The 24,023-nt window shown below is 40.8% G+C and overlaps 1 protein-coding gene across 2 annotated transcripts in view; it reads left to right on the top strand.

Moving 5' to 3' along the window:
* MTUS2 (microtubule associated scaffold protein 2) overlaps positions 1-24,023 on the top strand; it is a 503,374-nt gene that overhangs the window by 225,343 nt on the left and 254,008 nt on the right. For both annotated transcript variants that reach the window (XM_081083596.1, XM_081083595.1), the window contains exon 5: positions 19,019-19,216. In XM_081083596.1, the coding sequence (XP_080939722.1) occupies positions 19,019-19,216 (198 nt within the window). The remainder of the gene's footprint in view (positions 1-19,018; positions 19,217-24,023) is intronic.

Here is a 24,023-nt window from a genome sequence, read left to right as displayed (position 1 = left end):
TGGTTTCTGTAGGTGAAGAATTTGGGAACAGCTTGGCTGGATGCTCTGAGCTTGGAGCCTCTTGTGAGGCTGCAGTCATATTTGGTTAAGTTTATAGTCATTTGAAGGCTTGACTAAGGATGGAGGACGACTTCCAAGATGAAGTCATTCCTCACATGGATGGTGAGTTGGTGCTGGTATTGGCATGAGCCCCCAGTTTCTCAACAGGCTGCTTAAACATCCTGATGCCATAGCTGGCTTCCCGAGAGAGCAATCCAAGAGTCCAAAGAGTACTCTGCAATATGCCTTTTTTGACCTAGACTTAGAAGTCACAGTCTAACAGTCTATATCACTTACACAGTATTTTATGTCACATGCCTGATTCACAGGTGAGAATCATTGGAGAGCCATCCTGGGAGTTAGTTAGCATGTACTTTGACCCATATTCTTTTTGCAATTGTAACAACAGTGGCATTAATGATAGCAATACTAGCAATGCCTATAATTTATTGGCTCTTTACTACATGCTGGGCAATGTTATATGCACTTTAGATGCAATTTCTCTTCTGTCACTAAAATGGATTAAAATGGATAGATGGTTTTATCCTAATTTTTCAGGTGAGAAAACAGGCTCAGAGAGTTTGAGTCTGGCCTGAGATTACACACTTGGTGGTAATCATATCAAACCCAGATCTTTAGTACATTCTGAAAGATGCCCCTTTCCTTGCTTTGTTTAATTGTGTCCTTATTTCTTCTGTGGGAGGATTGTAGTTTATTAAAGAATTTTGGTCACTTTCCCCAATATGAAGGAAAGCTGCTGTTTATTCATATTCCTGAGCAAAGCAAGAGAGGAATAGTTTCTCAGTCATTTGAACAAAGCACACCACCTCTCAACAAAATATCTGTGAAAAAAGAAATTGTTTAAAAGCAACTAGGAAGAATTATAGAAACATTAAAAAATAACTTGATTCAGACCTAACCAGTTTGGCTCAGTGGATAGAGCGTTGGCCTGCAGACTGAAAGGTCCCAGGTTCAATTCCGGTCAAAGGCATGTACCTTGGTTGTGGGCACATCCCCAGTAGGAGGTGTGCAGGCAGCAGCTGATGGATGTTTCTCTCTCATCGATGTTTCTAACTCTCTATCCCTCTCTCTTCCTCTCTGTAAAAATTTAATAAAATATATTAAAAAATAACTTGGTTCAAATAATGTATTGCCCTGTATATGTGAATACACCAGAAAAAAATAAAATTGTTATGAAAAATAGGCCTTGAATAAAAACTCTGAATTGGTCTACTTGATGATTTTGTGTTTATTTAATTATTTTCTTCCCATAGTAGTGAAAGGTTTTGAGTGGGCTGGTGTTGCGCACCAATGACACGAGGCCATAATGTATCAAGAGAAATTTTGTTTCAGGTGTCTGGGTGCAGACGGGCTGAATCCAGAAAAGGAGTCAGCAGCGACTAAAGGGAGAGGCAGATATTAGCTTCTGCTGGCTGCAAGCAGTTTCTGTTGACGCACAGAGCTTGACTGGCAGGTCCTATCCTTGGTTCCTCCCACTGCCAGTGGTTATTTAAGCTATGCCGAGCTCAAGGCTGCAAGCTTTCTGCAAGATATCTGCTAAGCACAATGTTTGCTCTACCCTGTTTTATTCTCTTTAACCCTTTAAGTAGTAAGGTGATACTTGGCTCCACTCTCCGCTTTCTGTTTGGCTGGTGCCTCCCCTCTAGCAGGTTGCGAGCCCAGGTGGGTACCACTCCATCCTTGATTCTGAATTTCCCACAGCGAATTGAGAAAGGCCTTGTCAATAGTAGGTGCTGTGAATGTATGTTGAATTGGATTAATATGCACTTATTTTCTTAAAGTCTTTGTTTTACTGCTTGGGATGTCAGTAATGTTGGACAATGATGGATGGATCTTTTATCAATATAATATTTAACCTGAGAAGCACTATAATCCAATTCTAGTTGACTGAGATGTTTCCAGCTTTATAGAATTATACGTAAATGACAGTCAATAACAAAAGAAAACAAGAACAAATAAAATTCTTCAGGTTTGAAATGTGAAGATCTTCAATCTTCAAAGGACTTACCTTTCAAAAGAAAAAGAGTATTACTTCGAAAGAGCAACACATTTTTAAAGTATTCAATAGCAGCAAAATCTCTTTTATCTTTTTTTTGGAAAATATTGTCAGATAAAAATAAGAGACAGCTTCTTTGTGTAGTATTTGAATATTTTATTTTAGAGGGGTTTTTAATGTTTATTAATTGTTGAAGTTATTTTAATTGCTTTCTCCACTGTGGTTATATGTGCTTGGAAGTGCCTTTGATGTGCTGCATAAGCATTTCTTCCACCTGCCTGTTTGAGGGGTTCAGCGGAGGCTCTCAGTGACAGACCCGCTCTGTCTGACTGAGGACTTTTGAAAGCAAAGGTTCTGAGAGAGAGTTGGGAAAACAGCCATTGCTGCAGGTAATGTAAGCCTGTTACTGAACTAAGGGAAAGAATTGTTTATGCTCTTAAACTTTTGTTTTAATATAATAGCTTTATTGAGATATAATTCATATATTACATACAATCACCCTTTTGGAGGACATAGTTCAATGGTTTTAGTATATTCACAGAATTTGCAACCATCATTGCAATCAATTTTAGAACATTTTCATGACCCCATGAAGAAAGAAGCCCTGTGCCCATTTTCAGGCACTCCTCATTTCTCCCAAATCCCAGCCCCTGGCAACCACTCACTGCTTTCTGTCTCTGTAGACTTGCCTATTCGGGGCATTTCACATAATGGAGTCATAGAATATGTGACCTTTTGTGTCTCTCCTCTTTCACATGCTGAATGTTTTCAGGGTTCATCCATATGGTAGCATGTGTCCGTACTTCTTTTCTTGTTGTGGCTGAAAAATATTCCAGTGAATTGGCATTCCACATTTTGCTTATCCACTCATCAGTTCGTGTGTATTTGCACTGTTTCCACCTTTTATTATGAATAATGCCACTACAAGTAGAGAAATGCTTTCATTTCACATGTAGAAGTAAAATTGTTCTGTCATATAGCACCGCTCTGTTTAACCTTCGGAGGAACTACTAGACTGTTTTCCAAAGGGGCTGCACCATTTTACATTCCCACTAGCAGTGTGTGAGGGTTCTACTCTCTCCACACCCTCATCCACACTTGCTAATGTCTGTCTTTTTTATCATAGCTACTCTAGTGAGTGTGAAGTGTATATCATTGTGATTTTGATTTACCTTTCTGATGGCTAAAGATGTTATGCAGCTTGTCATATGCTTATTAGCTATCTGTATATTTTCTTTGGAGAAATGTCTATTGAAATCCTTTGCCCATTTAAAAATTTGGTTATTTTCTCTCCATTACTGAGTTACGCAGTTATTTATACATTTTTATACTAAAAGTTATCAGATATATAATTTGAAAATATTTTCTCCCATTCTTGTGTTGTTGTCCCCCCATATTCTTGTTAGCATCCTTTGAAGCATAAAGGCTTTTAATTTTTATGAAGTTCAATTATTTTGTCTTTTGTTGCTTATGCTTTTTGTGTCACATATAAGAAATCATTGCCTAATCTGAAGCTGTGAATATTTATACCTGTGATTTCTTCTAAGGGTTTTATTGTTTTAGTGCCTACACTGAGTTTTTAATCCACTGAGTTGTTTTTAACATGATATGAGATAGTTCTCTAACACCCTTCTTATGCATATGTGTGTCCAGTTGTCCCTGCACCATTTCTGGAAAAGACTGGTTTTCCCCCATTGGATGGTCTTGGCAGCCTTGTTGAAATTTAATTGACTGTAAATGTTGGGTTTATTTCTGGAATCTCAATTCTGTTATATTTAGCTATATGTCTATCTTTGTATTAGTGCTACATTGACTTGATTACTGTAGCTTTAAACTAAGTTTTGAAATTGGAACATGTGAGCCTTCTAACTTTGTTCTTGTTTTTTCAAGATTATTTTGGCTATTCTGTGTGCTATGAAATTAATATCAGCTTGTCAGTTTCTGCAAAGAAGCCAGCTAGGATTTTGATAAGGATTGCATTGTGTCCGTCCATCAATTTGGGAAGTATTGCCATCTTATCAATATCAAGTATTCTAATCCATGGACACTTACTTGTATATTCTGATTTTTATCAGTAATGTTTTGTAGTTTTAAAGAACAAGTATTATACTGCTTGTGTTAAACTATCCCTGATGGAACCACCTTGGAGATATGGATGAACCCATACCAAAATTGTTTGAATGTCCATTTAGTATTAGGAAAATATTGAGGTAATTTGATTAATAGCAAAGTAAAGTGAAATATTATAGAGCATTGTTTTTATGAAGTAGCTTTGTGGTCTAGAAGCAATGCAGTTCACACTACCAGACACTTTTGCATAAGATTAATAAAATTATTTAAAAACCCTCTACTTTGGTTTTCATGTTGTTGGAACTTCACGAATGAGGTGATTGCATAGCTACTTTGACAACAGAATGGAAAACCTCAAGTGCCTCACCTTCCTACTGGAGGTTGGTGATGCCATACACACCTCCAGAGAGTATGAAAACTATTGCTTACACAGTTGAGCTCAGTGGCCTGGAGAGAGCAGGGAAAGGAGATTCACCTGGAGTTATTGTGACCAGGGTGTGGGCAGGGTGTGTGTTTCAGACTCCAGTAGGTGTTTGTGTGTCTGGACTTTCCCATGGGCTCCAAAGGAGGGAGCGCCGGGTTTTCTTGTGAGCTTTCCTACATCTGGGAAGAGGGAGAGCCCTGATATTTGGCTAATGACTAAAATGTGCTCTGTATTGTTTAATTGAATTTGAACTTGTTCAGTAAGCCAGGACTGTGCTCTATGAGGCCTGCAGCCTGAGGCCAGTAAAAGGAAGGTGAAAGTTCCATCGAACACCTTGTTCAAGAGCCTTGTGTGTTCTGAGAAGCCAAATGCTTGCCTTTTACACTCTCAGAAATGGTTAAAACTCCAAAAGTGGACAGGGACTGTCTTTGGTGAGGTCACATATTGTGGCTACAGGAGGTATGGAAACATGTGTGAGTTTGACTTATAGTCTGGGTGACTGACAAAAAAGAGCCAGAATTTTTGGTAGTTTGTTTGTTTTTTACCTCAAAGGAGGCAACATTGAGCAGGGACCAGACAGCCAGGCAATGGCTCAGAGAGTGAAAGTGTACAAATGGGACTAACTTTTGATCAGAGCTTCCGGTGTCAGATGACTGTCTGAAGTTTGTCTAATTGTTCTGAGCCTTGGGTCCCATCTTTTGTCAGGGGCATTTTGGTTAAAGGATGAAGAGCAGCAGCTCTCCAACAAGCTCTGTCACATGTGATGGTCATGCTTCCATCTGTAAAACTCCCATTGCTGTTTATCAGTTGACCTAAGGGACTTCCTAGGGAGCAAAGGGGTCTGGGAGCGGAGTGATCTTCAGCACTATGGCATCAGGCAATGGACTGAGGACAGGGAGGCCACCCACTCCTGTAGGTGGGATATGCCAGAGGGCCCTAGTTTGGCTCCATCCTGTAGCAAGAAAACCTTGCTAGCTGCGCTGGGGATCAAAGGGTCAGGGCTAATGAGAGCTTCTCTTTTCAGGAGAGACCAGCATGTGTCCAGAAGTTGCCACTCTAATACTGTAGTGTGCAGGGCCAAGGAGGGCAGTTCTTGCATTAAAACCCATGAGCAACTTATAGCCGTTGTGAGTGGTCTAGAAACTACAGGAGGCACAAGAGGAAGTTGCTCAGTGAGGGCATCTCTGAGGGCTCTAACGGAAGTACTTGTTCATTGTAATTTGGACAGATTCTAGAGCCTTTTGTTGGAGGGGACCCCAATGAAGGAGGACTGAATTGCAAGTAACAGCATAAATGGACTTAAGTAACATTTTCAAATGAAGAATATTTAGCCTCCTGAACCCAAAAGAGACCCAAAGATCTTGGGCTTTTTTTTAATATTATGGGTGCTGATAGTATGATTAGCTATTTCTTGACAGTGTCAGGGATGGAGTACCCACAGTTTACCAAATCATTTTTAGGAATTTAAGATGGCAGAGCCTGGCACTACGTTTTTGTATTTCCTGAGTGAGAGTGTCAAATGAATGTTCCCAGAGGAGGATGCCATCAATGTCATGGTAGACCTGAGCTCCTGGTTAAAGTTGGATACAGGTAAGATCTAGCCTGAAAAGACTGTGTGATGGCAAGGCTGTGAGGAACCCCATGGGTAGCCACCATGTAAAGGTGTATTGTGTCCCTTTGGAAGTAAAATAAAACTGTGGCTGAGAGGCTGTTGAAATAGCAACTGAACAGAACATGTTATCCAGATCTATAACAGCAAAACCTATTTTCCAGTTTTTGATTTAATGGAGTTAGTAATTTCAATAATACTGTGTCGGAGGCCTTAATGAGTAGCACCATAGCCTTAAGGTTGCATAATCCACTGTGAAGTGTCATTTATTTCAGGTTTAAAAACAGGTCAAATAGATTGTTAAATGGAGAAGCAGTGGGCTTGTATAACGAGTTTCAATCTTTTCAGGCTTTGCTTTAATTTACATTGGGCCATAATAACTACTTTAATTGGAGGTATGGTCCCTGGGGTTCCATTTTGTCAAGCCAATTTGTATGTGTTACAAATTTTATTTTAATTAAATTTATTCATAATTGAGTGTTCATGTTCACTGTGGGATATTTTAGGGCCATGGATGCTATGTGCTATAACTGGGAAATTTAGGCAAGATGATAATTCTTGTGGTTGAAGTGAAGCATATTTGTATCCTCTATTTTGTTCAGTAATTTTCCTAAGATTATAGAATATTATAGGGGATACATGTTTAAATTTAATGAGATCTCCAGGAATAACTTAATTTGAACCTCAGTATTGATTAAGGCCATGAACGTTTGCTAATTGGTGCCTTTGAGCAGATATTAGCATTAATTCAGAAGCTGTGTTGTAGGGGTACAACAGTCAGTGCCCCTTTTTCTTTTGTTGTATAAATTCTTTTAGTAAAGTTTGGATTTCCAGTTCCAAAATTAGTCCAAATGTGGACATCTGTTTTAGTTTGTGGTTTACTCTGCTATACCCAGGTTTTTGGTTGTTGTTTTTTCTCTCTCTCTATTCCCTGCTCCTTCCTATCTCCTCTTTCTTTTTAAGCCTTTGTTGTATTTACTGGGGGTTCTCTGTTATATATATATATATATATATATATATATATATATATATATATATATATCCCTAAATGACCAGTCAACCGATCGACCGGTCGACTATTTGACTGGTTGCTATGACATGCACTGATCACCAGGGGGCACACGCTCAATGCAGGAGTTGCCCCTGGCGGTCAGTGCGCTCCCACATTGGGAGCGCCGCTCAGCTGACCATCAGGCGCCAGACGCTGGGCTCATGGCTGGGAGCACAGCTGTGGGGGCGCAAGCCTCTCCCGCCTCCGTGGCAGTGCTAAGGAGCGAGAGGCGGCAGTGGTGGCAGGCACAGTGGGCCAGGATGAGCGGGAGTGGCACAGCGCCTGGCCAGGGCTCGGGCTCCTCCCTGGCCGCCTGCAGCTTCATGCACTACTACATCCCTCGGGCTAGGGCTGCAGGGATCAGGCCGAAACCTGATTTTGAGAGGGTGCAGGCCAGGCTGTGGGACCCTACCGGTGCATGAATCCTTGCGCCAGGCCTTTTAGTATTTATAAAATTTTGCAGAGAGCTGCATATCAGTATCCACCAGGGTTGGAGGCCGCCCCATGGCAGTGGTTGCTTTATAGGATTTAAGGACCCTGGGCTTAAGCAGTGTTTGAATTAACCCCTTTGCAGTGCCACCGAGATGCCATGGAGTTTTCTCTAAAACTGTGGATCAGCATTTTTGTTACGACAGAGATGTAGACAGCAGCAGCAACAGAGGAATGTAAGGGGGCTGCTGAGCCATCTGCTCTTTAGTGCAGGCCTCAGCACTTCACATGGCTTCTTTTTTATTCCCTTTTTCCCCCTCGTGACTGCTTTTCCATGAGTGACCACACAGTGAGCCTGTGTATAACACCGGTACTCTTTCCCCTGAGCTCAGCATTAGTCTCAACTTCATTCTAAGATGCACAGATAGGTCCAACCTGTAAAGTACATGACTCAAGGCCACTCTGAAATAGCCCCACCTGAACCCCATATTCCCGTTCTTAAAATCCAATTAATTATTGAAACTTCCAACTTAGGTCAGGGAAACCCATTACAAAGGCTCTGGAGGGCTCACTAACACAGCACGAGCAGTGCAGGTCAGAGCAGGAGCTCCCCAGCAAGCAGCAGCTCAGAGGGCAGCTTGCCAGTCAACAAGCAAAGCAAGAACAAGGACTCCCCCATGGGTTGTCACTGTCTCAATATCCTGATCACAGCACCTATTGTTGTAGTCACCCTGAAGAAGTAGGGTGGACCCACCCAAAATTCAGTTTGTAAAGACCAATTAAACCATGCACAAAGCAAGAGGACTTTTATTACATAACTAGAGGCCCGGTGCATGAAATTCATGCCCTCGGGGGCGGGGGGGTCCCTCAGCCCGGCCTATGCCCTCTTGCAGTCTGGGAGACCTTGGGGGATGTCTGACTGCTGCGGAGGCAGGAGAGGCTCCCGCCACTGTCACTGTGCTCGCCAGCCATGAGCCTGGCTCAGGGCTTCTGGCTGAGTGGTGCTCCCCCTGTGGGAGCACACTGACCACCAGGGAGAAGCTCCTGCATTGAGCGTCTGCCCCCTGGTGGTCAGTGGGCATCATACTGACCAGTCGTTCTGCTGTTTGGTCTATTTGCATATTAACCTTTTATTATATAGGATTGAGGTCTCTCTGGCATGTCTGAAATGGCCAGAGAGAGCAAGGAAGGACACTGGCTCAGCTTTTTGTTGTTTTTGTTAGGAGGTGGGGCTGGGGTAGGGCTCCCATGGAAGTGGGCAGTGGCTTATGTAGTTTGCATCTCCTGCAGATGTCAAAGAAAGGAGCACTGGGCTTTCTCATCAACTTTCCCAGATATGGCAGAAAGGGGGTGGGGAGTATAGAAGGGAGTTTGAGACTTGATAGCTGTTAGTAGTCAAACATTTTTAAAAAATGGAGTCTGACCCTTGACTATAGTTCCTAATTATTTTTTTTAAGCTATTGTGTCTAGTCATTAGACTATCCATTGCAAGTGGGTCCAAATACAATTGACTTTTGTATGTTGAACTTTTATCAGTAACCTTGCTAAACTCATTATTATTTCTAAGTAGAGGCCCAGTGCACAAATTCATGCATAGGTGGGGTCCCTCAGGGTGGCCTGCGGGGATCGGGCCAAACCCGCAGTCCAATGCCACCTGCCGCTCCTGCCTGCCGCTCCTGCTCATCCTGGTCCTGCTGTGCTTGCCGCAGGCTAGTGCCCAGTCAGTCTCGATCAGGAGAGGCTTGCACCACCACAGCAGTGCTCGCCAGCCATGAGCCCTGCATCTGGTGTCCACCCAAGGGGAGTAGAGTGGGGCTGGGACGCGATTGGCCCTCTAAGCAGGTGATGGGACACCCTTGCTGGCCCAGGATCCATATCCATTCCGCTGATATTTGCACCTGTTGTCGGGAGCCACATGGCGGCCGCTTTTATATCGTTTCTTCCTTGTGGAGCGTCTAGGGAGGGGAAGTGGCCATGGTGCCCGAATCAACTTCCAGGAGGCTGGCAGCGCTGTTGGGATCGTACCAGCGACACCAGTTGGTCGGTGCCTGGCCCATTCTCCGCAGATTGGACCTGCAGGACTACTGAGGGAGTGAGTGGCTGTTGCCAGGCTGGTGGGCCGCTGGGATGGGTCGGCCAGCTGAGCAGTGCTCCTGCTGTGGGAGCGCACTGACCACCAGGAGGCAGCTCCTGTGTTTAGCACCTGCCCCCTGGTGGTCAGTATGCATCATAGCGACCAGTTGACTGGTCATTTGGTCACTTAGGTTTTTATGTATATAGATAGCTTTTAGATTTTATATGATTTTCCTTATACAAACAATGTCATTAACAAAAAAAGTTTTGCTTTTGATTGCAATATGCATGTCTTTTATGTTATTTTCTTGCCTTATTGCTCAGGCATGTATTCATTTTCATTCATCTTAAAAGTATTTTCTAATTTCCCTGTGATTTCTTCTATAACCCATTGATTATTTAGTAGTGTGTTTCTTAATTTACACATATTTGTGAGCTTGACATATTTCCTCCTGATTTTTATTTTTAATTTCATTCTATTATGATCACAGAATGTACTTATATCATTTCAATCCTTTTAAATTTATTGATGCTTGTTTTATAGCTTAATATGTAGCTTGTCCTGGAGAATATTTTATATGCACTTGAGGAGCATGTATAGGGTGGGATAAAAGGAGGTTTACAGTTGTATGTGAAACAGTTTATTTTTGTATTATTTTTATTAGTTATTGTATTATTTTTCATATGAACCTACTTTTGCTTTACCCTGTATTTTTTGCAGCTATTGGACGAAGTGTTTTATTAATATTTGTTAAGTCAAGTTGGTTTATAGTATTGAAGTCTTCTAAATTCTTGCTGATTTTCTGGCTAGTCATTCCATTATTGAAAGTGGAGTATTGAAGTCTCCAACTGTTATTTTGAATTGTTTATTTCTCTTGGCAATTCTGAAAGTTTTTGCTTTGTGTATTTTGGGGCTCTGTTGTTAGGAGTATATAATTTATAATTGCTATATTTTGTTTACCATGATAAAAATATCTCTCTTATTTCTTTCTTGTTCTAAAATGTATTTTGTCTGATGTGAGAATAGCCACTCCAGCTGTCTGATGGTTTTTCTTTCCACGTTATGTCTTTTCCCATCCTTTCACTTTTAAACTAATTGCAAATTTGAATTATTTGAATTATATTTTTATCTTGTTTTTCACCTAGTCTGACAATCTCTGCCTGATGAGTGGAGCATTTTATACATTCACATTTAATGTTATTATTGATAGAGTTAGAAGTCAGATTTACATGTGCCATTTTACTTTTTGTTTTGTCTGCTCATTTCTTTTCTGTTTCTCTATTCCTCATTACTACTTTCTTTTGCACCAAGTGTAAAAGAAAGTAGAATGAGGAGTGATATTTTCTAGTGTAGCATTTTAATTCCTTTAGTAATTTTTAGCTATATTTTTATTGCTCTAGGGCTTACCAGATACATTGTAAGTTGTCAGAATCTATTTAATATTTATACTACTTTCAGTGAGCTATAGAAATGTTACTCCTTTGTAGCTCTATTTACTCATTTTTCCTTTTGTGCTATTTTTCTTATATATTACATCTATGTCTGTTACAATATGCAATACATATTTTTAGTTATCTATATATATAAAAGCCTAAGCAACCATTACAACCAAATAACCAGAATGACCAGAATGACTGGTCGATGAGTTGCTATGATGAGCACTGACCACCAGGGGCAGACGCTCAACATAGGAGCTGTCCCCTGGTGGTCAGTGCACTCCCACAGAGGGAGTGCCACTCAGCCAGAAGCCTCCTGACTCTGCGGCAGCGCTACCAAGTGGCCGTGGCAGGCGCAGTGGGCCAGGATGAGCGCGAACAGTGTGGTGCCGGCTCCTCCCTGGCTGCCTGCCACTTGCCGCACTGCTACATTCCTCAGGGGATGTCCGACTGCTGGTTTAGGGCTCAATCCCCGCAGGCCAGGGGATTGGGCTCTAACCTGGAAGTTGGACATCTCCCAAGGGGTTCCTGATTGTGAGAGGGCACAGGCCAGGCTGAGGGACCCTCCCCCCATGCACGGATCTGTGCACCAGGCCTCTAGTTACTTCATAAAATTGTATGTCTTTTAAAGAAGCCAAGAATGAATAAAGGAGAACAAGTATATATTTTTGCAGTTTGTTATATTAACCTTATTTACTATCTTCATTTTTTCCTATGTAATGAAGTTAACATATGGTGTCATTTCCTTACTCCCATACAGCTTTGCTTCCATCTACATCTTTTGTACTATAATTTTTAAATGTATTACATTTCTATGTTAATAGGCCCAATAATAGTTACATGTCTATTGTTTTGTACAATTGCAATTTAAGTTATGAGAAGAGAAGAAATACAGAGTGTCCCCCCAAAATGTATACACACTTTGAATAATAATAAAGGCAGTGTTTATTAAAATACATTTCATTTTCTTCACATCCTTGCCAACACTTGTCGTTTGTTGATTTGTTGATGATAGCCATTCTGACAGGTGTGAGGTGATATCTCATTGTCATTTTAATTTGTATCTTTTGGATGATTGGTGACTTTGAGAATTTTTTCATATGTATCTCAGCCATCTATATGTCCACTTTGGAGAAGTGTCTATTTAGGTCCTTTGTCCATTTTTCAATTTGGATTGTTTCTCTTCCTTTTGTTAAGTTGTATGAGTTCCTTATTTATTTTGGAACTTAACCCCTTATTGGATATATCATTGGCAAATATCTTCTCCCATGCAGTGGGCTCTCTTTTCACTTTGTTGATTTTTATTTTTATTTACCAATTCATTTGTGGGTGTGTGTGTGTGCAGAAGCTTTTTATTTTGATGTAGTCCTATTTGTTTATTTTCTCCTTAGTTCCCTTTGGAAATGTATCCATAAACATATTGCTATGAGAGACCTAAGATTTTGCTACCTATGGTTTCTTCTAAGATTTTTATGATTTCACAACTTACATTTAGGTCTTTTATCTATTTTGAGTTTATTTTCATGTATGTTATAAGTTGGTAGTCTAGTTTCTTTTCTTTTTTTTTTTTTTTTTGCATGTACCTGTTCAGTTTTCCCAATGCCATTTATTGAAGAGAATGTCTTGACTCTATTATATGTTCTTGCCTCCTTTGCCAAATATTAATTGAGCATAATGGCTTGGGTTAATTTCTGGGTTCTCTGTTCTGTTCTATTGATCCATACTATTCTTGTGACAGTACCAGGCTTTTTTGAGTACAGTGGCTTTGTAGTATAACTTGATATCTGGTATTGTGTGGGAATGCAGACTTGTGCAGCCACTGTGGAAAACAGTATGGAATTTCCTCAGGAAATTAAAAATGGAACTCACAGTGATCCCACTTCTAGGAATCCTATCTAATAATAGACAAACATGGTAATTTACCATACCTTCACTACGTACCTCCCATTAGCTAATCAGTGTGATATGCAAATTAACCACCAACAAAGATGGTGGCTAATTTGCATACTGAAGGCAGGGTGGGACATGGGGAGCTGCCATCCAGGCCCCTGTGTGTGACCCCAGGAGACACCAGAAAGCCAGGCCGCAGGCAAGGTGACTCCCCCAGGACCCAGGAGCCACCTTGCCTGCGGCCCGTGATCGTGATCGGAAAGCCAGGCCACACGCAAGGTGGCACCTCAGGACCCAGGAGCCACCTTGCCTGCGGCTTCTGATCGTGATCATGATCGGAAAGCTGGGCCACAGGCAAGGTGGCCCCCTGGAACCCAGGAGCCCATTGGCAAGGTCGGCAGGCGAAGCAGCGATCAAGCTATGAGGGGGAGGGTGGGGGGCGGAAGCAGCTACAGGAGCAGCTCTGGCTGGAGACTGAAGACTCCTGCCGGAGTGAGGAGCAAAGACTGAAGGGTCTAGCCGCAATGAAGACTGTGTCCAGAGCGAAGATGGAAGGTGGTGGCCAGAGTGAAGGTCTGGGTCCTGGGTGCCAGAGGAAAACTGGTGCTGGCAGCCAGGGGAAAGAAGGCCTATTGCACGAATCTTCGTGCAACAGGCCTCTGGTATATTATAAGAAACCTGAAACTCCAACCGGAAAGAATATCTGCTCATAGCAGCACAATTTACAATAGCTAACATTTGGAAGTAGCCAAGTGCCCATCAGCAGATGAGTGAACAAAAAAGCTGTAGTACATTTATACAATGGGATACTATGCAGTGGTAAAAAAGAAGTAACTCTTACCATTTTCAATAGCATGGATGGACCTGGAGAGTATTATGGTAAGCAAAATAAGCCAGTTGGAGAAAGATCAGTATCATAAGATCTCACTCATATGTGGAATCTAATGAACAAAATAAATGAATGAAAAAAATAGATACAGAGACATAGAACCAGGAACAGACTGATGGATTTCAGAGGGAAGGTGGGGGTGGGAGGTGAGGGGAGAGAGATTAACTGGGGAATTCATATGCATAGCCCATGGACACAGACAATAGTGTGGTGAAGTCTTGCGAGGGAATGAGGGGGTCAATGGGGGAAAAGAAACCACAACAACAACAAAAAAGGGGGACATCTGTAATACTTTCAACAATAAAGATAAATTTTTAAAAATACATCTCTTTGAAAAATGCAACAGCTGTCAGCTGTTATAGTATATATACATTTTGGGGGATACCCTATATGTATTTATACTATCTTTTATAATTATATAATTACCTTTACCAGTGTTCTTTGTTGTGTGTGTCTATGTATTTGAATTATCATCTGTGATCACATGCTTTTAGTCTGAAGGACTTTCTTTAATATTTTTCATAAATTCAGTATGTGAGCAATAAATCTCTCACTTTTTGTTAATTTTGGAATGTCTTTATTTTGGCTAGATTTTTAAAACTTAGTTTTGCTGGGTATAAAGTCACGAGTTGACAGTTTTATTCCTTCAGCACTTGGAATATGTTATCCCATTTTCCTTTGGCTTCCATTGTTTATGATATGGAGTCAACTGTTAATGTATTGCTGTTTGCTCATACATAGTCATTTTTCTCTTCCTGCTTTCACAATTTTCTCTTTTTTTGGCTATCAAGATTTTTATCATAACATGTGTGGGTGTAGAGCTCTTTGCATGTATTTATTTGGGTTTTGTTGAGCATCTTGGATGTGAAGATTAATGTTTTTCATAAATTTTAGAAAATGTCAGTTATTATTTACTCAAATATATTTTCTACTTCTTTCACTTTTCTTAATCTGGTGCATTTATTATTTGTATGTCATTGTACTTAATGGCATCTCACATTTTTCTGAGGCTTTGTTATTTTTTCTTTATTCTTTTGTTCCATGAATTACATATTTATTGATCTATCTGTAAGTTCATGGAATCTTTCTTCCACCACTTTAAATCTGTTTTAGAACTCCTCCAGTTAATTTCATTTTAGCTGTTTTATTTTTCAGCACCACAATTTCTATTGCGTTATTTTTTTTATAAAATAATTTTAATTGCTTTATTGTTATTTTATATTTAATGGGACATTGTCATAATATCTCCCTTACTTCTTTAACTGTGGTTTCCTTTAATTCTTTGAATATATTTATAACAGCTATTTTGAAGTCTTTGTTTGCTAAGACATACATTTGAGCGTGCTCACAGGCAGTTTCTGTTGCCTGCTTATTCCCCCCTATGTATGAGTCACGGTTGTCTGTGTTTTGGCACATCTCAAAAATTTTTGTTGTACACTGGACATTTCAATAATATATTGTCACATCTGTGTATACTAGTTACCTAATTTCCTGTCTGGGGGTTGTTGTTGTTTGCTTATTTATTTGTTTGATGACATGGCTGGTCTATTTTAGTGAAACCTATTTCCCCTGCAGTATGAAACCACTGCTGTCATTTCATAGATGGCACAACTGTGGGAATATGCATACTCCAACAGTACTTTAGCAGAGCTTTCTTTGTTTCTCCCAGCTGATTTCTCTATTAAGCTATCTTCCTCCATTTGATAACACACCCAGGTAACAGACTCCACTAATTACTGGCTGATTGCTTTACTATTTTCTATAGTGCCCTGAGGCATAAATTACTGCACAGTCTGATCCGAGTAAATTCAGGCCCCTTTTCAGGGTTAGTTTTTGAAGTCACTCTTTGAAACCTCAGTCCTGAGTCTGAGAAGGCTCTTTCTTAGTTCTTTTCCTGGTTCTTTTTGGTAAACTGTCTTATCTATAGTTTATCTTCTTGCTGTTATAGAGCTACTAGCCTCTTCCTCATTGCTTACCATAAGAATCTGCTATATTTTCAAGAATGCACTTAAGTTTGAACTTTTCCCATACTCTATTCCAAATAAAGTCAGTTTCTTTGCACAGTGCTTCAGCCATTTTTGTTCTTATGACCTGTCTCTACTCTTGGGCAAAATCTCTTAGTCATGATTGTGCTATAAGGACTGGAAATAGTGATGTGTTTCTCTTGGATGTGGATGGGAAATGGTGGTAGCCTGCATCTCCCACTAGCATGCCATACTCCAGCAGGAAGAGGAACCTGTCATCTTAGCCATTCCCACCCAGAGTAAACTTTTCATCATGCTGATATGAATGGGGTGAAGGAGAGGCAGGGAGTAGGTCATGGCTAAGGTATCATCCACTATCACTATTCTTACTGAGATTTAATAGATTTTCTTACGTAAGTGTTTTCTTATTTGCTGTAAGCCCTTAGAACAATTTCCAGAGACTTTAAATTTGTCTTAAATATATTTTTATTGATTTCAGAGAGGAATTAAGAGGGAGAGAGAGATAGAAACATCAATGATGAGAGAGAATCATCGACTGGCTGCCTCCTGCACACCCTCCACTGGGGATCAAGCCCGCAACCCAGGCGTGTGCCCTTGACTGGAATCGAACCTGGGACCCCTCAGTCCACAGGCCAACGCTCAATCCACCAAGCCAAACCAGCCAGAGCTGTTGTTTTTTAAAAAACCATTTTCACGCCCTTACTGGTTTGGCTCAGTGGATAGAGCATCAGCCTGCGGACTGAAAGGTCCCAGGTTCGATTGCGGCCAAGGGCATGTACCTGGGTTGCAGGCACATCCCCAGTGGGGGGTGTGCAGGAGGCAGCTGATCGATGTTTCTCTCTCATCGATGTTTCTAACTCTCTATCCCTCTCCCTTCCTCTCTGTAAAAAATCAATAAAATATATTAAAAACAAAACAAAAAACAAAACACAAACCATTTTCACAAATTTTGTTTATTTCACTGGAAAAAAGTATCCATGGAGCTTCTCATGCTACCATTGTGGTAGTAGTGTCCTTTACATGCTCCTCGGTTTTATTATAATATTAACCACTATCATTAGTTTATTGAGGGCTTACTATATATGTTGATACATTGTTTCTGTCAAAGTCTATATTCATGAATAGTCCAAGGATACAAAACACTTGAAAAAATATGTTCCCCTGACATGCTGGACTGGTTTGAAAAAAGGGTAAGGACTGTATATTTTTTATAATTAAGTCCATTTTTATAAGAAACTAACATTAAATTGAGGCATATTTAGTTAGAAAATCTGAATGTGACCATTTCACAGGATGAATTGGCATCTTGTAAACTTTATTGAATAATAATTTGTTAAAACCAAATGGTACAGGTTTTACCTATACTACTAGGGCTAAGTACTGATAGTGTAAAAGAAATAAGACTTGCTCCTCTAAACCTTGAAGGTATATACTGTTTGTAAGATTTATCTGGTAGGAGAGACCATTGTATAGAGCAGTGGTTCTCAACCTTCTGGCCCTTTAAATACAGTTCCTCATGTTGTGACCCAACCATAGAATTATTTTCATTGCTACTTCATAACTGTAATGTTGCTACTGTTATGAATAGTAATGTAAATATCTGATATGCAGGGTGGTCTTAGGCGACCCCTGTGAAAGGGTCGTTCGACCGCCAAAGGGGTCGCAACCCACAGGTTGAGAACCGCTGTCTTAGGGGGAACTGCTGGTCAAGGAAGAGGCCCCATAAACCCAGTGTGGCTATTAGTTCTTTCTATAGATCCACCCATAGAAACTTTCTAATATGTAGATTTTGTTAATTTTTAAACATAGGTATTTTTTTTTACAAATGGGTCATTTAAAAATTATGTTTAATTTGCATTCTGATTAGTCTTTCACTGTATAATGACTTACTACACTGCTGAGGGATATGAATATAAGCTCTCACAGTAAATATGGTTGCAGGGGAAGTTGTTAAATGGCTTGGCTAGGACGATGATACAGAATACTAAGTGACTTGGCCCTTTTTCTTTTTAAATTTTGTATCATGGAGTATTTGTATCTTGCCAGCATTCTGTTTCTATCTGGTACTGAGAGGCTTCTTGTAGTGTCGTGATGATCATAAGAATACTGCTCAGATGTAGTGGTACTGAGATGATGGATTTATGGCATGATGTTTTATTATTTTAAAGGCTAGATTTGCATATGTCTGGGAACTAATTTTGAAGTTTGTACTAACACAAAAGCAAGTAATAGAAAAGGAGAAGAGAAACCTAACATTAATTCAAGTTTGATACGATAGGCAGGGATACTTATATTAAACCTGCAAGGCCAGCTTTGCGATCCTCAGTTCCTTCGGGAAAGGAAGCTGTGGTTCTTAGTGTAGGTAACGGGCCAAAGTCACACCACTAGTCACTGGTACAGCCTAGATTCCAACCTGGCCAGCACCATGTCTGGGCCCTTTCCACCTCATTCCTACAACCAACAAAAGGTTCATACAATGACTCTTTTTACCTGTTTCCATGACTCACACATACTGGTTATAATTACTAATGAATAGTGGCCACAAGGGTCCTTTGCCCATTGTCTGCCAGATTTTAAGGTGTATCTCAATCTATCCTTTCATTCTCTGTATTTAATATAATCAGTCACAAAATTAATGTCAGGCTTTTATACTTCGTGGCTACAAGGTTTAAAGACCTAATGAACAGCAACATAATTAACCTGTCCTACTTTATTGGTCTGGGGTGTGTATTAAATCACATATTTTTTCATTACCAGCTAACATAACTCAACACCCCTGCTAGTTCTAGGGCAACTTGCAACAGTAAGCATTCTCATTCCCTTCAGCCTTCTAAGCACTTTGCATCTTTCTTTATGCAAATAGGGTTAGTGTCTGTTCCTGTCCCATCCACCTTCTGCCTCTCCTTCTCTTTGAGGTCTTTGAAGCTCCTGGCCCACAGTGAGGGGCTTTCTCAGGAAGGTGTGCTTGTGAATGTGCTAATTGGACCCTAAGGTTACTCATGGCCTGTTTATGCTAGAACTGGATTAATATTCACACTCTGTATATTGTCTATCTTGCTTTCAACTGAGAAATATTTTTTTGTTTGTTTGTTTGGGTTAATTTAGGAGATTTAAAGAAAACCTCCAGTTCGAATGCTGCCAAATCCTGTCTACCAAAGTCTGGACTTCGTCCTCCGGGATACTCGCGCCTGCCCGCAGCCAAGCTGGCGGCGCTGGGCTTCGTGCGGAGCTCCAGCGTGACCTCGGTCTCCAGCACCCAGTCCCTGGACAGCGCGCAGCCCGAGCAGAGCCGGCTGGCTAACGGTAAGTGGGGCGGCGGGGCAGGCGGCTTGCATGGCTCTCCTGCACAAACGCACCTTTCTCTCCAGATAGGAGCAGGCGAATCGGCATATGCCTGTAACAGTGTTTCGTTTTCTTTGTGTAATAAGCTGAACATTTGGGTTGACTAGCTTAATATACCATCATTGGGATTTAAAAAAATAATCAACTGAAGGAAAGTAGCCTGTTTCACACTACTGTTTTCTCAGTTATGGGGAATTGATGGGCTGGAAGGAAAGACTTTTAAATTACCCTTAAATCTAGAAAATGAATTGTTCAGGGACTGAGTCCAGGAACCCTTTGCTTTGTGGTTTCTAAGTAAGAAGTCCAAGACCCATAAAAGGTGTTACCACTTTGTGCTGCCATGAAACATATTATATATTAAATATTAATGGAAAAATCAGCTCTGATTACCTGTAATGCCTTCATATTGATGGAGCACTTGACTGGATATCCTGAAGTTAATTCCAAGCTGTTAAAATTGGAAAGCACAGCTGAGCTTTTTTTAAGTCTGTGACCAGGATGGTCCCCATTAGCTGATATGATTCTAACAGTCTCAAAGCAAGTCACAACAGCCGTGTCCCTAAAGAGGCTGTCCATTTGGCTAAGCCTTTGGTGACCAAATCTCAGCTCAGCCTCATCAACTTCAAAGTTATTGTTTTTGGATCTGAAGCCATGGCATCTTAGATGTTGGTTAGCAAGAATCTGCGGAGGGCCAGGGAAGTTTTAGAGGTTTTTATGTGGGGAGCTATTTTGAAGGGATTCTAGTAGTTGGATCAAATTGGAGGAGGGAGAGGGACAGGGACATGAGGTGAGGAAAAGAGAGATTGGGAGATCGAGCTGAGAAAGAGTGATTGAGAATGAGATTGATTATATATATATTTAATTTCCTTCCTCCAAGCTTGTTCTTTCTTTGTCTTGTGTCTACAGAGGTGATCTGTGGAACATTTGTACACTAACAGTTCTAAATTTTGGTCTACTTAGTTATTCCTAGAAGTAATGCATGCATTTTCCTTTATTTGATGTGTTTGTAAGCAGTTTCTAAGAGGCTTTTTGCTCACTTGGTTTCCTGAAGTTGCTGTGGCCCAGACCTACTTTCCCATCAGATTCATTTTAAGAACGCCGTTGTAATTGGGGATTACGTCATGGCACAGCTGATGTGTCAGAATCTGAAACGGGAATATATTAAGGAACTATTTCCAAATGTATAACTCATGTTTTTAGATATGTATGTGCATAACAATCTGAAGATTTTAAAATATAGAAGCAACTCTTTGTCATCATTTTTAGTAGTAAAACTTCCAGTGACATATTTCTCTTTTAGAGGGAGCCTGAAGGAAAAACATCTAATGCGGTATATATATATCTAAGGAAAAAGGGAAGATTTTGATTCCTTAAAAAAAATTAACCTCAAGGTGAATTAAACCATGTCCCCATGGCATCAGCTTTTGCTAAAGGAGAGCTGACAGATGTGGACAGACTAATTCCAGGTGTGCTTTGGGCATTTCTAATCACCTCTGCTTCAAAAGATACTGGATAGGCACCCCCCGAACACCCTGGGGTTCTGTGCCAGAGAAAATAACTCCTAGTTTAAAGGCTTCATATTAAAGCATGTTTAATATTTCTATTCAGAATTTTCTATTTTTAAAAAAATAGTATCTTAGAATTTACTTTTATTTGTCACTGAACTATAAATTTGTACTTCACCGGTGAATCACAGGAAAACTTCACATGTATTTTAATAGATATCTTAGTGCCATTAACCATTATTCTTATAGTTGTTCTTAGATTTAATATCAAGGAAAATTGTGTTTTTGTTCCTCAGTGGGGAGGTGATGCTTTGATGACAATGATTAAGTAAAATATGAAGGAAGCTCTTGAAAGACTGAAAGCCCTACCATCGCATCCTTTGTTGGTTTAGCTCATAGAAGCAGCTAACATGATATCAGAGTTGGTTTCATCTTTCTTCTTGGAATGCTGTTCTTTCTTCAGGCACTACTTTCCCATTGCATTCATTTTAGGAGTACCACTATGATTAGAGATTAGATCTCTCAAAATCTGAAACAAGACTATAAAAAGGAACTATTTTTAAATGTATAACTCATGTTTTTAGATACTCGTGCTATAATGTCGAAACAATGTCCACAGTGGAATGACATAAGTGAGTCGATGTGAATCCTCAGTGTTTCCTGGGCTACCTTGGCTTTGCTGCAACTCTTCTGTGCATATTCCTGGGTTCTGAGGGTCAGGTGATGATGAGTGTGGAAAGCGGAGGCCCGTGAACCCCCTGGGCCTCGGCAGGTCTGTGCGGAACCCCCCACCTAACTCAGGCCCGGGCCATCACCGCAGCCCCACTGGGCAGGGGCTTCCTGCGTCACGTGCCCTCCCATCTCTTTTTGCCTTTTCCACAAGGTTTGGACAAGTGGAGCAGACACAGGGAGGTGGACTACGTCTGTAGGTCCTGGGAACCCAAGGGCATCTTCGCATCCACTTTATAGCTGAGCAAACTGGAATCAGGATGGCTCACTTGGGGTCCTGGGCCGGTGTTCTTTCTCTATTTAGTTCTTAAAGCTGCCATACAGGGTGAAGACACACCCAGGATTTAAAACCTTTTCTTTCTATTACTGAAGCAACTCCTAGAGTTGGAGTTGCCTTGAGGGGCCCCTCAGGCCAACCCCGCCTTACCTACCCTGCCCAGTGTCTTCAGCCGGGGACCCCTAAGTGTGTGGGCTCTGTGAGTGGTGGGGAGCAGTCCAGCTGTGAAGAGGCTGGCTCTGAGGCTGGGCTGCTCCCTGTGTGGGTTCCGGCTGCCTCTCTGATTCCCAACTAGGAGCCTGGTTCCGCTGGATGCATTCAGACCCGTATATTCATGGTGCTCAGGAGACAGCCCTCGGCACGTGCGTCTGCCTCCCGAAGGTTATGAGATGGGCCCATTGAAAACCTCAAATAAAACTTTAATGACACTAGCTAGTGACCCGCAGCTTTTTTAAGATTGAAATTGAACAGGAGAGAAAGTAATTCTTTAACTTGAAACTTAAATTTAAAATCATAGTATTGAACATGCTTGGCCCAGGATGTAGCTCATAATTTTTTTATAGCTTTCAGAGAAGGAAAAAAATAAATCTCCAAGATCTGCCTTAGGCAATAGAAACTTAGAGAAAAACAATTACTGCAGAATTTAGTGTTGGTAACATGCTATAGACTACCGTATACCTGCCTGTCACATTAATCAGCAGTTCGCTGTAGACTTGATTTTCCCAGTGGGTGAGTAGGTGTAATTTAAAGTTAAAGCCCTGAGGGTGTGCATGTGGGTGGGGGGAAGAGGAAGACTTAGGGTTTCATGAATTAATCATTAATGGAAATAGGTCATATCACCTAAGGATGGAATACTTCATGTAGAGCAGTGGTTCTCAACCTTGGCTGCACATTAGAATCACCTGGGAATCTTTTTAAAATCCTGATTTCTGGGCCTCATCCTCCGGAAATTCTGTTTCTTTGTTATGGGGTGGGGCCACAACATTAGTAACAAAGAAACAGAATTTCTGGAGGATGAGGCCCAGAAATCAGGATTTTAAAACGATTCCCAGGTGATTCTAATGTGCAGCCAAGGTTAAGAACCACTGATGTAGAGGATCATATCTTGTGTATTCTGAATAGCATCTAACCTACAGGGTGCGTGGAAACAGAAAATATCAGAAAAGAATATGATGAAGGGGACATTTGCCGCTGCCCTTTCCAGTTTCTCCTTAGCTTCCTCTCTTTTTATACCATCATGTTTTCTCTATGGGTTGAGCTAAGACCAGAAATCACAAGATAAAGAATTTGAAAAGATAAATTCACACCCCCATACACCAAAAAAAGGTTTTTTCCCCCTCTTGTTTACTTCTTTTCTTTTCTTTTCTTTTCTTTTCTTTTCTTTTCTTTTCTTTTCTTTTCCTTTCCTTTCTTTCTTTTTTTTTTTTTTTTCTTGGTGCAGGAAGTAGTAGGATGTTTGGGAAAGTAGGGCTATAGCTGAGCAGTTGGACAGGGATGCTGACATTTGTATAAATAAACCATGATACAGGATGCATGTGCCACAGCCTTAGAAATGACACAAAGTTGGGTGGAGGGCTGGTTTCTGATTGGGGTGATCAGGGAGTTTCTCAGAGCGCTTGTAGCTGGGCAATATTTTAGGAAGTGGATGTGGGCTCTAGGAGATCTTTGGGGGAGGGGTGCATCCAGAAAACCACCTGAATCCAAGGGCCAGCCTTACTGGTGCAGCTGCCAGTTCATCAAAACGCCTGTCTGCTGACTACCGAGAGCCATGTGTTTGAGCTTCCCAAGTTTTATTCTTAGAACGCATCTATTTCAGTTTTTTGGATTTGCCTTAGGTCATCTAATTTACAACTTTAGCAATTAGAACTTTGGATATGATGTTGAATTCATGTTTGCTACCTCCACCTCTCTCTAGAACTACTCACCTACCTTTTAAATGACCTTCTAAATATCTTCAACTGGGTGACTCAAGTTACCTCAAACTGAATATTTCCCCTTAGGGAGTATTTTATTATCTTTTACAAACCAATGCCTACTCTCCAAGTTACTCTATCTTTAATGGTATCTATGATCTCTTGGCTGCTGAGGCTGAACAACTCAGAATCAGCATTTTCTGTTACCTTCCTTTGTTTGCTTTTATATTCGGTGATCAAATCTGATCTGATCTGTTCTTTCTCTCTCACTTTCACTCTAGTCCTCTCATCATCTCTGTACCTCTCACCTAAACCATTCCCTGAACATTTTCACTTTCTAATCC

This window comes from Myotis nattereri (genome assembly GCF_964212035.1).
Source record: "Myotis nattereri genome assembly, chromosome: 2".
Classification (NCBI taxonomy): Eukaryota; Metazoa; Chordata; class Mammalia; order Chiroptera; family Vespertilionidae; genus Myotis; species Myotis nattereri.
The sequence above is the reverse complement of the archived record's forward strand: the minus strand, read 5'-3'. Positions and strand labels throughout refer to the sequence as shown.